The sequence below is a fragment of the Astatotilapia calliptera genome, chromosome 3 (genome assembly GCF_964374335.1).
Source record: "Astatotilapia calliptera chromosome 3, fAstCal68.1, whole genome shotgun sequence".
Classification (NCBI taxonomy): Eukaryota; Metazoa; Chordata; class Actinopteri; order Cichliformes; family Cichlidae; genus Astatotilapia; species Astatotilapia calliptera.
In genome coordinates, this window is record NC_137424.1 from 76,648,396 (window position 1) to 76,665,418 (window position 17,023).

The 17,023-nt window shown below is 41.4% G+C and overlaps 1 protein-coding gene across 1 annotated transcript; it reads left to right on the top strand.

Moving 5' to 3' along the window:
* The first annotated feature begins 7,931 nt into the window (after window positions 1-7,931).
* LOC145425858 (putative C-type lectin domain family 20 member A) lies at window positions 7,932-16,809 on the top strand. The gene is made up of 5 exons (XM_080299265.1): window positions 7,932-7,977; window positions 10,562-10,945; window positions 11,039-11,383; window positions 11,469-11,557; window positions 15,651-16,809. Exons 1-5 carry the CDS (start codon window positions 7,938-7,940, stop codon window positions 15,774-15,776), a joined length of 984 nt encoding a protein of 327 aa, XP_080155391.1. The 5' UTR covers window positions 7,932-7,937; the 3' UTR covers window positions 15,777-16,809.
* The last annotated feature ends 214 nt before the right edge of the window (window positions 16,810-17,023 follow it).

Here is a 17,023-nt window from a genome sequence, read left to right on the forward strand (position 1 = left end):
GGCTTCTCACGCCTACTAGGCTGCGACAGTGAAAGTTATACAGCAAAGGAACAAAAAGTGACCGCCACTTGTTAACCTATTTACAATTATTTACATGGCAAGGCTAGAGGTACACGTGAATACTCCAGCCTGCACTACAATAACACAACACACAACTCCGTGATCGAGTCAACGGGGTTCCCAAAAGCGCTGCCAGGTGACTGTCATCCGGACATTAAGTACTGGAGGTGGTCCATCAATTATCCAGTCCGAGGATAGGTAAAGACTCCACCCGGATACCTAGCAGCCACGCCCAGGTGTCCACCTCCTAGGAGAGAGAAAAAAAGAAAAGGGAAAATACCACCAGCCATCCTCCGGTGGGAGGCACAATACCAACAAACACATCACTGGGTCATAACACCGTCATCAGCGAAAGGTTGGTAAATTCTCAGACATGTTTCTTAGAATCAGTGCAGATCTGAACACGTCCTCTAAACATGGAAAAAATAAAATTTAACAGATATAAAAATGCATTGCTGTACGTCACTGATCATCAATAAAATAAGATAGAGGGCTTGAACTGTTCTTTTTTTACATTTGATCTTTTTCAGCTTGTAATTCACATGAGAGAAGGTATAGGACAGAAGACTGCAGAAACTAGTGATGCGCGAATCATGAACGAATCGTTCAGTACTCGAGAATCACTTTACTGACTCATGAATCATGATGCACAAGCCCAACTGACTCATCCCTGTTGCTGTTAGCAAACTAATTTCATTAGTAGAAATATATCTAGCTTATAATTAAAATTGTGGAGAAAAACACAACATCCAGTATCTTAACAAAAACATTTCTGCTCTGAACTGGAAGAAAAAAACCCCGAGTAGAAGCTCACATCAAGACAATAGCTCCTCGGTTCAAAGTAGCATTGCTCTGCTAACATGCTAACAGCACATTTGACCTACTCACCCCCTCATTTCCTGTGCTGAATCGTAGCGTAAGCGAATCACTCACGACTCACTAACCCCCTCCCTCCCGGTTCACAGCTTCTTCTTCTTCTTGCTTGGCAACCAATGTTAAGGCGCATTACTGCCACCTGGCTCACAGCTCAGTGGACATTTAGATGAGAAAATATATATTTAACACATTTAAGGAAAATACTGTTATGGCCTCTGGCCTCGGGTGGCTCCACCTTCCTCTATGGAAATCAAAGTGTTCCAGGACTCACAGGTGATTGGCTGGCCAGGGACCTATGCCCGCCCAACTTCATGCAGATCAGAGTGTGCCAGTCCACACACACCATTGGCTGCTGCAGGAGCCTTGAACACGACGGACCAATGACACGCCTGCCTGCATTTACTGGGAAGTACAAAAGGCTGAGGAGTCTTCCTTCGTGGGGGACTTGTTGATTTGAATAGACTGTGCAGACTGTCCCTCCTTCCTCTGCCTCTGCACCTGCACCTGCACCTTGAGTAGCTGCCTGTGAGATGTTTAGATGATTAGTGTTTTATTAGTGTTATTTGAATACATGAGTTATTTGTTGTGTTTGTTTCAATCACCCCCATTGTGAGTTGTTTCACTAATGGTGTTCAGTTGTGGTTTTTCTTTTTTTATCTAACCCTCCTGCCTCTGGACTCATTTATGTTACATCCCTTGTCGCCTAGCAGAGCCGGGTTATAACAATACTAATAAAATAAAGATAAACAAAATAGATATTCCCTTTAGAAAATGTTTGTTGTTTTCTTTTAGAATCACTCATCTTAGCAGTAGGATTTACATGAAAAGAGAAACAAATTAAGTTTGAGTGAAAATATACATTTTTTGCACTCTCTGGTCAACTGACTCAGTGAATCAAATGACTCAAAATACCTGATTCACTTTGGTGAGTGACTCATTAAAACTCGATTCAGTAAAAAAAAATCAAATTTACCATCACTAACAGAAACAAATGTATTGTTGCACTTTGACATGGCTCTGGAGAGTTAGCACAGCAATCCCTACAACCATCATTACAACCATCTTACTCACAGACTGACACATTAAAGCTGTCCCCATTTCAAATTGCTGACTTTGAGGAATAGGATCTCTGGATGTCTCTGGACAGCTAACAAGAGCAGGCTAAACAACAACACCTGGTTTAAAGTTAACATTATCCCAGCTTAACACTCTCGCTTTGACACTTTGTCAATGAACTCACATACTGTTAGAAAGTAATGAAACTGTTTGTCAGAGTCCAGCACCGTTACATCCACTTCAAAGAGAGTTGAAAAAATATGAGCCTTCATCAGATTAGAAAAACTCCGGTGTGGATCCAGATCTGGTCCCCACAGTAGTAGAAAAACACCAGTGGGCTGGATATCTATTCTAGGACTGTGCAGCCGAGTGTAACGCAGCGGGAATGAGGATCAGCACCTCCAAATCTGAGGCCATGGTTCTCAGCCGGAAAAGGGTGGAGTGCCCACTCCGGGTCGGGGATGAGTTCCTGCCCCAAGTGGAGGAGTTCAAGTATCTCGGGGTCTTGTTCGCGAGTGATGGGAGAAGGGAGCTGGAGATCGACAGACGGATTGGGGCTGCGGCTGCAGTAATGCGGACGCTGCACCGGTCAGTCGTGGTGAAGAGGGAGCTGAGTGTAAAAGCGAAGCTCTCAATTTACCGGTCGATCTACGTCCCTACCCTCACCTATGGCCACGAGCTGTGGGTAGTGACCGAAAGAACGAGATCGCGGATACAAGCGGCGGAAATGAGCTTCCTCCGAAGGGTGGCTGGCCTCTCCCTTAGAGATAGGGTGAGAAGTTCGGCCATCCGGGAGGGGCTTAGAGTAGAGCAGCTGCTGCTCCACATCGAAAGGAGCCAGCTGAGGTGGTTCGGGCATCTGGCAAGGATGCCCCCTGGGCGCCTCCTGGGCGAGGTGTTCCAGGCATGTCCCACCGGGAGGAGGCCCCGGGGCAGACCCAGGACACGCTGGAGAGATTATATCTCTCGGCTGGCCTGGGAACGCCTTGGTATTCCCCCGGACAAGCTGGAGGAGGTGGCTGGGGAGAGGGAGGTCTGGACCTCTTTGCTTAGGCTGCTACCCCCGCGACCCGACCTCGGATAAGCGGATGAAGATGGATGGATGGATGGACTGTGCAGTCGAATTGGGGTAAGAATATAGATCCCACATGACTGTAGTCTACTCACACCTAGTGGTGAAACATTTCACATCCTGTCAGTTTTTTGTTGTTTTTTGACTGTTGGCTATTTTCCAGCCAGAAGACATTCGTATCAGACTCTCCCTTAAATAGTTTGGAGAGAAAAGAAAAAGCAGAAAAGAAAAAATACAAATCTGCAATGAGAAATAATTTTTTTGGTTGCTAACATCCCGTGATATATCAAAGCACTGAACTCACACACTAAAACACAATATCTCTACACACAGTGATAGAAAAAATATTAACGCAATGTAAATTTAAGACGATGTATTTCTGCTTTATTCTTTATTTTTCACAGGTTTAGTTTTTGGTCCAGTCCCAATGTGCAGCATAAGATCATTAATCAGTAAACCCTCACTGACTTAAATGACATCACCTAGCCAAGAGAGATTAAAAACATTAGATTCACACTGTATCCCATAACAACCATGTGTTTCTACACCTGTTTGGACCAGATCCACATCAGCCCAGAGATTTTCCCTATCTGTAGAAGGGAAAGTATTTACTGTTTGCATCGTCAGTGTGGTTAATGCAAATGTCATTATAATCAGGCTTAAAATGTCAGAAAAGTGGTGCTATGTGTGTTTTATTCTTTGATTTGAATTTTATTAAATCTTGCACATTCCAGTTATATTTAAATAAATAACATCATTTGCAAGGCATTTGATGACATCCAATGTAATATGTGTTTTAGATATGTAAATTTACACATACATGTCATTTTAATCATGAAAAATATAAAAATTTCCCTAAATAATGATTTCCTTAATTAGTTACTTGCAGCAGGGTTTTCTGTGTCTCCCAACATAAGATTATAAGATTATCTGCCATCATAGTGCGATAAGTAGGCTAAGCCAAGTTTCCTTGTATTACCTTTTATGCTATAACTTTTCTCTTCCTCTGCTTCCACTCACCTGTTTCTAGTGATGGGCAAGGCAAGACTTTGTGAAATGCTGAAAAATTCGAAGCATTTGTGCCAGAATCGTATTGAGGTTGAAACAACCTGAAACCATCTCCACAGTGATGCCTGCTGGACACTTTGGCATCGCCACATCTTGATGATGCTGTTCTGTGAAACAGTGACACAGACGAACCTGCAAAATTCAGAACTAATCTATTTATTATACTAGACTGTTAATAACTGTGATCATCACAGGTTTTATAGAAATCCTCAAACAAGGAAATAAAAATAATCAGACTGCTAAAGCCAGGAAGATGTAATTGTAGTGATCAGTGTGCTTCAGCAAACTTCCCCCTCTGTTAGCATTGGTGTTGCTTACAATAAATCAAATTATGAAGTCAAACATACAGAGGAAAGACTACTGTGTTTACTGCAACACAGATTTATAGATGTTTTTGGCCTCAGGCAAGGGAGTCACATGTTTCTGTAAAAGTCACTACAAGACACTGATTTCATGGTTCTATACACTCTGATCTGTAACTAAGATTCCCCGGTAAACACTTTTACATCACAATTCATCTCACAGTAACTGAGTAAAAGCATTCAGACAAAATCATCTCAGCTTATTACAATAAACTCATGAACATTAAAAAAAACAAACAGAAATACAACATTCCCACTCAAATAGTAATAAAAGCAAACTGTGGAGCATTTTACAACAATCACTTATTCAGATCTTCAGATAAATGACACCCTGATGATCCGAGGGTTGCAAGGAGGATGTTCTGCTTTGACCCTGAATAACTGATGAGATGCTGAAACAGTAACGACTCTCATGCAGCTGTTTGTGATCTATAATTATGTTAACATCAGGGCCGGGAGCTATTCTCGTTTGGATTCAGTTATAGCTTCAGTTTATGTTCTGCTCATTTCCAGAGAAGCTTTGATTGTTTTATTTTTTCATTATGGATTTGGAACAATTATACATTTGCTACTTATATTTATTTATTTTATTTTCTTCATGATCAAGGATCTTAAGGAACCGCCTGTCTGATCTGAACACGTTCCAGGCTTTCGCAAGAAGAAATGATCAAGTGATCAATTAAATGATCATTAGGCAAAAACTGTCACAAACATGGATTTACAAACTAATTGCATAATATGGTCCACTGATTTCTTGTGAACTTCTGTTTGCTTGATGTTTATGAGTGGCTTTCTTACATGTTTGCTTGGTTACATTTTCTTCCTCTTACTCTCTCCCACACCACACCTTGACCCACACATCAAAGTGTGAGTGTGCTGATGTTTAGGACCAATATACAGCACTGTCACTGAGGAGACATTACAAGTGTAAGTTTATCAGAAACATCAAGTCCCAAAGCAGAATTGTTAGCTTCTCTGAAACCTTCACGCCTTTCCATTAATCTGAGAGAAAGCTTCAAAAAGAAATAAAAACAACCTTATTAATGTTTTAATATGCAATCAGATCCAGGTGTTTGCCTGGAGTGGAGTTTCACTCTTCCTGAACCAAGTTCCGTGGAAGCGGAGCGGAAAAGCCGGTGTCACGGCTGGGGAGGCGAGCCGTGTGGTGTGGAGGAAGGAGGACCCAAGATGCAAGCAGTGGATGAAAATACTAGTGAAGTTTATTTACAAGGTGTAGTGGCAAACAAGCAGTGGGGCATGACAAAATAACTGAAGACACCTAAACTGGGAGAACTAAAAAAACAGACCTGGGAGCATACAACAAAGGGATGAGAGGCAGAGAGGCAGAGGAAAAGCAGCACACCAAGGAACGCAGACTGACACGGAGAAACACAGACGAAACTAAGCACACTCACGTAAGACACAGACCTTCACAATAAAACAGGAAACTCAGACACAGGGAACCAGACAAGATGCTGAACTGAACAGACAGATTCACAAACAGACGGGGTGACACCATAGACAGACAGAGATACAGACGCAGACTCAGAGGCAGACCGAAGAGAACTCAAACAATAATAATCATCATAATAATAAACTAGAAAATGATAATAATAAACTTAAAGCGCTGGGTCACCGACCCAGGACCATGACAGTTGTGGCCACAGCTGGATGAGGGAGCCCCTGGTGTAGGTGAGCCTTGGGGTGATGTCGAAGTGTCGGAAACAACAAAATCAGAAAAATGAGGAAAAAAGGAAAAGAATACAACAAAAAGAGCATTAAAGCTAGTAAAAGAACACAAAACTGCTCCGCTGACTGGCCGGTCGACCACATGAGCAGCGACCCGGGACCCGCATGTCAGTAATAATACCTGTGTGAACACATTTTGAAAACTAGTCATTTGCATGCGTTTTTTCTTTGTTTTTCTCATGTTGTGTGTTCCAAGAACCACATTTGAGCTTATTTGCTTATGAATATTTTCACCTCTGTTGTCTCTTCCTCAGAAACTGGTCTGAGCTTAGATTTTCATTTGATTTGCATGTTGGTGAAGTAAAATCACCTTTGTGTAACCTGGCTTATTGTTATTTAAGCCTTTAAGCACATTATTTACAGGATTTATGTTTGATAGAAACAGGTCACTTGAACAAATATACCACCACATTCAGTTGTGGCAGTCGCACCACATCCAGAAGTAGATGTTGGTTTATTTTTAATCTTTAAGTCAATGAAATGCATACATTTGTTGGTCAATATCTCAGAAACATGAAATAATTAAAAATACTTGTCAACATGTCATATATAGAAATTGTAATTTTGAAAATCATCTGTTATATTTCTTTATTCGCTATATCTCTTAGATATCTCTAAGGAGCTTGGAAAGAAAAGTTTCTGTACTTCTTTGAGCTTGTTGAAGAAGTTTTCGGCTCCCATCCAAGAAGCTTTGCTTCAGTGGAGAGATCCTACAGACAAAAACATTGATGTGCCATAGGCTCCCTAGTGTCAGCCATCGCAGCTAAACTTTACATGGAGAAAGTGGAAAGTAAGGGTTTTGGCTCTTGGTCAGGTTTAGAGGTGTGGATGATTTTGGTAACCTTGTCTGAGGCATTTCATTTACAAAATGTATGTTTCCATAGGTAAAGCGCTATACAAATGCAGGCCATTTTTTTTTTGTATGGTCACATAACCAAAAATACCATGATATTTGGTTTTGGCCCTGACCACACTTCCAAAATTACATGTTGGTTTATTTGTCAGGAAAAGTCTTAAATCATCAAGTTTTATCTAAATAAAGGGGGGTTGGTTTAGGGCCCGGATGGCTTGGGGATAGAAGCTCCTCTTGAGTCTCTCTGTCCTTGCCAGAACAGTTCGTTGCCAGGATGGGACGGGTCCTTCAGTATCCTTTGACTGTAGGTCAATATATCATAGAAAGTTAAATACTGGCTCACTTACACAGGATATCAAAGCTGACATATACAGTATTCCACACAAGCTTAAAACATAGACAAATAAAGTACGCAGTTCTCTTTCACTAAATTATTTTTACTTCCCCTCACACACTAACTCATCTTCACTGTATGTTACCATGCTTTCTATTGAAATTCACTTCCTTCGGGTGTCCTCATTTGATAGTGAAATATATGAAGGGATCAAACACAGACTTCTTTAAAAGTCAGTTTCACTCACCACTTGACAAGCGAGGCTGTCGGGTAAGTTACTCCTCATTTATCTTTCAATTAATGAGACTTAAACATTTTAAAATATGAACACGATCATGTTTTTGGTTTCTGATTTTTTTAAAGACATGATAGAGTTGAATAAATATTGCAAATAATTATTTTAGAGATGTGCACTAAACTATAAACTAAATAACGTATTATACTATGGATTATAATTATGATACAGTAATAATCATGATGACTCTATTCATTACAGAGAAGCCAAGAATGGAAAAAGCCTGTTTATTGATCATCCTGCTGCTCTCAGGTCAGTAATTGTAATATCTTGAAATTGAAACCGTAGCCTATAAATATACTGGAAGAGACATTTGGGTCATCCGTTTACATGAACAGGCATTTATTTCATATCACAATAACTACATTTATTTTAAATGCAAGGGTTTTTTGTACAATATTTATATTTTGATGAAGCGAAAAACGTGTTATAGTTTCTATGATCATATATCAAACTAAATAGTTGTTCATGTTTTGAATGCTATAGCACAGTTATAATTCTTTTTCCTCCTTCTACTTCTTTTTCTCCTCATTTTCATTTTTACTGTCATCAATCACAATACAGTCCTAGTGTCGGTTAGCCCGGATAGGAGAGTTGTGTCAGGATTGGCACCTGGCATCAAGTCTTTGTCAGATCAAATTGTAGATAAGAAGGAAATTTTAATACCAAATTTGGATGTGAGAAGAGGAATTAATTTTGCTTTCAATTGGCTCATTAAGCTTAATCATGTTCCCCAATAAAGCAGCTTGGCTCATAAGAGCTTTCTGTACCGTTCAGTGTGTGCTGTAGTGATGGTAGTTTTGATTCCTTTTACTAAATCCAGTTTGAATGAGTCACTCAGCAAAATAAATCTGTTTTTTTGAATCATCTGAGTCACTGAATCAGTTGCCCAGAGAGTGCAAAAACTGTACATTTTCACTCAAGCTTCATTTGTTTCTCTTTTCATGTAAATGCTACTGCTAAGACGATTGATTGAAAAAGAAAACTATTATATAGAGCAAAAAAGAGCAAGAAAATTAAGATTTGTAAAGGGAACATTTATTTTTTTTTCTGTAGAATATCAATGAAATTGTTTGTTTTAATAGTTTTGGAACTGAGTTCATATATTTTTTCCTTTTGTCTACTTATAATCTTTGCAAAAAGAAACCAAAGTGTAGACTGAATGTAATATTGCATCAGTCAGACTATTAGATTTTATCTCAGGTGAAGGAGCGACTCTCCACGGTAACGCGCTCAGCAGCTGAGAACCAGGAGCGAGGGGTGAGTGAGTTGTATGCAGCACGAGCGTCCACTGTGCTGTGAGCCAGGGGCCACTAATGCACCTTAATATTGGTTGTAAACCAAGAAGAAGAAGATGAATAAGATGAGCCAGGCGGGAGGGGTTGGGAGTGTCCGTTGTGGCCCACCATATCCTAGAATTCATAGCGCGGCTCAGGCAATTCCAGTTTTCAACAATGGCGGCCGCTACTAAGTTTTTAATATTACTCTTATTAATCTTTCTGGATCACAAAATAAACTTTTAACATATTTTCAGGCGAGAGTATCACATATTTGTAAAAGTGCTCCGACGTTTTCAGAGATGTCTGTTATCCACCTGCTCTATAGCTAGCCGAGAGCTCGAGGGTGATTAAAGCTGAAGAGAAAGGCACAACTCCTGTACGCATGCTGCGTTACCGAGTTACCAAACCGTGATTTTGTTTTTGAGAGTGTCTCATGGCAATAACGTAAGCACATGCAACATTAATGGTAACAGACATGCAGCTCAACAATGGATAATATCGAGTGCAGGAGAGAGTATGAGCGTGCAGCATTTAAAGCGTGGAAGTACTGACCTTACTTTGAGGTTGATTCCGTAAAAAGTGACAAAAACATTAGCGACTGCTGTTCACTGCGTGGGAAGAAAACTTCTTTTTACAGCGAAAAAAACCCCTAAACTTCCAAGCAAGCACCGAGTACTCTGCCACGGGAATGGGAAATTCACAGAGAAACCCCGGAATCCCAGACGCTGACATGACAGCTGTGGCACCGGTCAAACCTCCAACTGCCCCACTTCAGTTAAACGGGTGAAAATAGGTTTAAGAGAGACAGGATTTAGTGCCACTGAGTCTTTGATTTTATTTTATTTTCTGCTGTGTTTTACTTGCATCTATTTGAAAGAGTGAGTGTAAACACAAAAATCTTTATTTTATATGCTGGAATGTGCAGAAAATAGGTTTAAATGTTCAACAAATTTCTTCAAGTCAAAGACTGTTGCATATAATTACATTTTTGCTAGAACCAATGTGTATGAAGTTAAAAGATTAAAACAAATGAAACAATTCTTTAAAAGAGACATTTCCATTTGATTCAGTTTTATATGATTATGTTCAGCACCTCCACTGAGGCTACAAACAATATCACTCTAAACTTTAATAATAATTTATGTACTCAGCTTGAACAATGTTAAGTGAAATATTAGGAAATAGAATTAATAATATGGTTGTATTTTTTTTCTTTCTTTAAAAATATGTTCAAAATGTAACCATGAATTATAAGTTCTTGCCTCCTTTATGTCTTTGAATGTGATGAGTGTGATAAGCGCTACTGATGGATACACCATAGTAAGTTTGATATTTGAAGGCTCAGAGTAATGTGAAAATACAAACTTCCTCAAATGTGTTAAACCAAAAGTAATGAGCCCTATGTTGGAAATGTTAGGAGTAAAAGTACAGATATCTTTTTATTGTACAGAAGCAAGGTAATTGGTTTATATTTCAAATTTTTATGTTTGTGAATTTGCCTTTTTCTGTGATTTGTTTAGAAACCCAGTTTCACCAAAAAAAATTATTTCTCTCAGGAGGACTTTCCACTCTTCCTCCCCACTCCAGAGAATACCACTTTGTGAACCAGACAGTGACCTGGACTGTAGCTCAAAATTATTGCAGAGCAAATTTCACTGACTTGGCCACCATCTACAACAGCAACATCAACCAACTCTTTGTCGCAATGGCAAACAAAATTAATGATTGGGCTTGGATAGGACTCTATGATGATCGTTACAGCTGGAAGTGGTCCATGGAGGCAAAACTTTTTTATGTTGGCAGTACACATGAATTTTTGATCTGGGCTAACGGACAACCAGACTCTGTAAATGCAAAGGAATACTGTGTGGCTCTTCAGGGACAAACACAGATTAATGATAGACCCTGTGGAGATTCTTACCCTTTCCTGTGTTACAATGGTAGGAAAAAAGATTTCTTGCTCTTGATATCCCTACAATTTTATGAGATTCATAATGTGTGTTTGAAAATTCATCCTTTTTATTCATTCACAGCCAAAAACACAAGTTACATCTTAGTGATGGAGAACCAAACCTGGTCAGCGGCTCAGTCGTACTGCAGGACATACCACACAGACCTGACCAGTATAAGAAGCAAAGAGGAGAAATCCAACATCATCCTCACTTTGAACGGATCAGGGGTTCAGTATGTGTGGATTGGCCTCTACAGGGATCCCTGGGCCTCCTGGTCTGACAACACAACCTCCACATTTACTAACTGGATGTCTGGTCAGCCTGATAACCTCAATTCGAATCAGTACTGTGGAGCATTTAATTTAATGTCAGGGAAATGGGCTGATGGCTCCTGTAACTACAAAAGCTATTTTTTCTGTTTCAGAGGTGAGGTCCAGAATGCAAACACTGTAAGATCCTGTCATCATGTAAAACACTAATGTTTGTGTTGTTATATGTGGTTCATTTTTAGCAGTGACAAAGCAAACAGTGGTGAAAATGAAGCTTCAGTCAGAGGCAGACATGCACAGCACAGAGATCCAGCAGCAGGTTTCACAGCAGGTCAGCAGTTCAGTCACCAACACAAACTTGACACAAGTTCAAGTTTCTTTATTTGTCATATGCATAGTCATACAAGTATAACACACAGTGAAATGTAGCCTGACACGCTCCTCGACATGTGCAAAAATGGGGGGGGGGGGGGGGGGGGGGTAGAGGAAGAACATTATATATATATATATATATACATATATTAGGGGTGTAGGGGTATATTAGGGGTGCAACGATATTCGTATCGATATTGAACCGTTCGATACAGTGCTTTCGGATCGGTACGCATATGTATCGAACAATACAAAATTTGTAATTTATTTTATCAACTTTCCTTCTGATGATGCTGTCTGTGTTGAGCGCTCAGTGAATCTGCGTTCGACTACTCCGCCTAGGCTGCACTGTCCAGCGCAGATCCACTGAGCGCTCAACACAGACAGCATCGTCAGAAGGAAGAGCGCAGGGCAAGCTAGCGATCGGCGGTAGCTCGTTAACAGAGATTTGCCGTGTTGTGGCGTTGAGGTCATTTCAACGAGATTAACCTGAAAGCACTAGTGGGAACACAACGAATATGACTGCACATTTACGCCGACATCATCCTAGTGCAAAGACAAGTGGAAGCAGACAAAAACAAGCAAGCATGCTACTAACTTTAGCCGAGTCATTTAGACAGCTGTTAGCACATGATTCTCCTTATATGTTTAATATGCTGCTGAGAATATAGCCCAGAAGAAGCGGATAGTATAGCTTTTATTTTGGAAAGAGACATTTCTCTGTAATAAACTCTCTTTTCCAAAGATGAGTGATTCCTCAATCAGATACAGGGCTCGCAATATCGCTAGCCCGACGTCCCGGGGCTAGCGATTTTTTTCAGTCAGGCTACCAAAATCTATCTCTTCCCTGCCCGTCGGGCTATTGTAGGAAGGAAAAATATATGTCAATGCTTTTGCATTCTTTCAGAAATGTAGCTGGGTAATTATGTCATTGGCATCGGTGAGCCACTGTCAATATGTGACATATTGAAATCGCGTTTGAATTTGTTTTCACTTTGCAATCGTGTGAACTGTGTATAGAGAGCGACAGCACTGATCTGTGAGTGATGATAATTTGTGCACCAATTCCTCTGACATCGTCTTATTAATCGTTAGCTTACTATGCAAACATGACAAGTGAAATCTCCCGCAGCAAGCTTAAACATGTGAGAGGTTGATCGCACAGATAATCGCTGAGCTTATGTGAGTGTGTGTGTAAAAGCAGCAGGACATATATTTTAGTTCTGCTGAGCCAAATAAGACAAGTCAGGGTGAAGAAGTGACAGCCAAAGAAAAGCTTACCACAAAACGGAGAAGTTATGACAAATCAGACTATAAGGCAAAAAGAAAGTGCAGCTTTATGGTTTCATGGACAAAGGAATTTCTGTGGCTGCAATATGACGAGCTAAATAACCAGGGGTGCACATAAGTGGTCCGCAGGTGCGCATTCGCTGTCAAAATAAAAAACACACACAAGGGTCAGGGTTAAATTTAAAAACTGTACTTTTGAGTTAAAATATATATTTATAATCTTAATAAATGACAAATTTTTTGTATCGAAAAAATATCGAACCGTGACACCAAAGTATCAAACCGAACCGAACCGTGAATTTTGTGTATCGTTGCACCCCTAATATATATATATATATATATATATATATATATATATATATATATATATATATATATATATATATATATGAGTATGTACATTGGGTGAATGTGCAGTAGTAGCAGCAACCAGGTGAATTCTGTACAATAATATGAATAGACATCTGACGATCTTACAGGATAGACAATATTGACATATTTACAATTAAAGGAATTTGAAATGTACATTGTGCCTTGGTTTAGAGTGTCTGGAAGAGAGTCCTGTGTCAGTCAGTTATAGATGATGTGAGAGGGCGGGTGTGTGTGTTTAGGGCCCGGATGGCTTGGCGATAGAAGCTCCTCTTGAGTCTCTCTGTCCTTGCCCGGATGATGCGGAACCTTCTACCAGATTGCAGAAGTTGGAACAGTTTGTTGCCAGGATGGGACGAGTCCTTCAGTATCTGCGCTGCTCTAGTCTGGCATCTCCTGGTGTAGGTGTCCTGAAGCGGGGGGAGAGCAATCCTGCAGCAGCGTTCTGCTGTACGGATCACTCTCTGGAGAGCTTTATGGTCCTTCACACAGCTGTTCCCAAACCACGATGTCATGTTCTGTGTGAGGATGCTCTCCACAGCGCCTGTATAGAAAATCCTGAGGATCTTTGGAGAGACCCTGAACTTCCTCAGTTGTCGTAGGTGATACAGGTGCTGCCTAGCCTTTTTGGTCTGGACCTGAATGTGGGCAGCCCATGTCAGGTCTGAGGAGATGTGGACACCAAGATACTTGAAGGACTGCACCCTCTCCACTGGAGCTCCATGGATGATAATGGGCTTGTAGTCTCTGTGCTGACCCCTTCTGAAGTCCACCACCAGCTCCTTGGTCTTGCTGACGTTCAGCTGGAGGTGGTTGTCCTGGCACCACGATGCCAGATTCTTCACTTCATCCATGTAGGCCGCCTCATCGTTGTTGGAGATGGCACCCAACACCACTGTGTCGTCAGCAAACTTCACAATGGTGTTGGAGCCATGGGTGGCCACACAGTCTGAAGTGTAGAGGGAGTAGAGCAGTGGCGAGAGGACACATCCCTGAGGTGCTCCTGTGTTGATGGTGATGCTGTTAGAGACGCATCTACCTACCCTCACCACCTGAGTTCTGCCAGTGAGGAAGTCCAACACCCATGCACACAGACGGCTGTTGAGTCCCAGATCCCTCAGCTTTGTGAACAGTCTGCAGGGCACTATTGTGTTAAACGCTGAACTGTAATCAACAAACAGCATTCGCACATAGTTACCCTGTTTCTTGTCCACGTGGCTGAGAGTGGTGTGCAGGACGTGGGCGATGGCATCCTCTGTGGATGTGTTGGATCGGTAGGCGAACTGCAGCGGATCTGTGGTGTCTGGGATGGAGGATGAGATGATGTTCTTCAGCAGCCTCTCAAACACCTTCATTACTACCGAGATCAGTGCAACTGGCCGGTAATCGTTCAGGGATGAGGGTTTGCTGTTCTTGGGCGCAGGGATGATGGTGGATCTTTTGAAGCATGTGGGGACCACAGACTTCGCCAGGGACTCGTTGAAGATGTAAGTGAACACACCTGCTAGCACAGCAGCGCAGCAGACGGCCGGTGATGCCATCTGGCCCCGCCACTTTCCTTGTGTTCACTCTCCTCAATGCCGCTCGGACGTCATGCTCCGCGATGCTGGTCACCGGTCTTTCGCTGATGATGTCACTGTCCTCGGTAGTCAGGCGGTAGATAGCATTAGCTGCCTGGCTAACCTCGAAACGGGCATAGAACGGATTCAGCTCGTTGGTGAATGCAGAGTCGGCGTTGATCGGCGCAGTGTCCCTGGCTTTGTAGTGCGTAATGGTGCGTAGTCCGTGCCACATACTCCGTGTGTCGCCCTGGTGGAAGTGGGACTCTACACATTCCCGGTACCGCCGTTTGGCATCTCTCACCGCACGCCGTATGAGGCCGCTTTGTAGGCGCTCATATCGCCAGTGGCGTTGACCCGCGTTGTAGGAGGCGGTCCTGGCGTTTACTGCAGTGTGGATCGATCTGTCCACCCACGGTTTCTGGTTTGGGAATGTGGTGACTCTCGCAGTGGGGATAATCTCCTGGCTAGCATATTGACGAAGCATACTGCTACTTCCGTAAACTCGTTGATGTCGACTGCGCATGCTCTGAACATGTCCCAGTCGACGTCGTTGAGTGCGTCCTGTAGCGTAGCTTCTGATTGGGCAGTCCACCGTTTTACCTCCCTCGTGGTCACGTCTTCCCTTCGCATGTTTTGTTTATACTGGGGAATGAGGAAGATGGCGTTGTGGTCAGACTTCCCAAAAGCCGGGTGTGAGACAGCTTTGTAGCCCTGCTTGTATGGCGTGTAGCAGTGATCCAAAATACGATCCCCTCTCATTGGACACAAAACATGCTGGTAGAAAGTTCAAACTATGCTTCATGTTTTTCATCATCTGCACATTTTGTCCAGCTGTCAGGCCTCATGCTGTCAGAAGGACTGACAGACTTCAGGATTCGTTGGAGGAAAGTCCAGAGTTACCGTGACGACCAGTTGAAGAAGCAGGATGTGGACGGTGACTGCAAAACTGAAGTCTGACTGGACTGAACCAGTCAGACTTCATGTGTGAAGTTAATAACATGCTGTGCTGAGCTGTTTTGTATATAAATCTGTTTCAGAGTGTAAAGTTCTACTAAAACCAATTTAGTTAGTTTAGGTTGTAGTTTGGCAGAAATTATTAGATCTGGCCAATAGTTTTGTGGTTAATCTTGACATTTTCATGAAAAGCTTGGATTCATCATTTTAGACACTGTCCTATGTAAGAAACCGCACAGGCGATTTGTGCAGGATGTATAATAGGAACCATAGATCTGTTTCATTGAGAGTGGCCTCGGTTGGCTTAAAGTGTGGACAACAAAACATTGCACTGTTTATGTCCTGGTTCTGCTTTAAATGTTTGACAACCATTTCAATGGCAGCCGTAAATGGCACCACAGAAGTGCCAAGCCTTACTTGATTTTAATATGGATGATCCCTTTCAAGGGACTGTAGTTGCAGTGCATGCTGGATGTCCTCATATCTGACACTTAAACTTGATTAATGTTGGAGGAGCAAACAAAGACACAAGAAGCCAACTTATAAATAAGAGAGCAAAGCTTGCACTGATGTTGCCATAGTTACTGTTGGAATCTTAGTTTTGTAATTTTTCTCCCAGCTACGCTATCATTTTTGTGTACTTTTGTTTTTGGGTCTTTCACATTTCTTCAAGTTATATAGATTGCACAACCTGCGCTGTATGTCGAACACCAGACTCAATTATAGGTTATTTCTATCAGATCTTTACTCCCTGATGTTCATTCGTGTTATACTCGTTTCAAACATGAATTTTGAAATAAACCAACATGGAAAACTTGTTTAAGGAGGAAAGAGAACATTTTGGTCACAGCATGTTGTCTGTTCATAGATTCGAAAGTCTGGTGTCAAACCTGCTTCGGAAAAGATTCAATTATCTCTTTTAAAATCATTTATTCAGCTGTATTCTAAACACCAGCTGGCTGTTATAAGTTTTGAAGTCTTTGTGTAATATTTGTGATTATTAGTAGAATAAAAATGAAATCTTATTAACATCTGATGTTTGTGGTTTTCTTTTCAATAATCAGCATGGGTCCTGTATAAGTTCAGCATATCCAGGATATCTTTCCATTACCTCGATTCACTGACCCTAACATGATAAACGTTCACACACAGCAGGTTATCATCATGCTCTTCTACAGAAAAGGATCCTTATTATTGGCAACTATTTCACTGAAAAATCTACAGTACAAAGAACATAAAAATATAGCAGT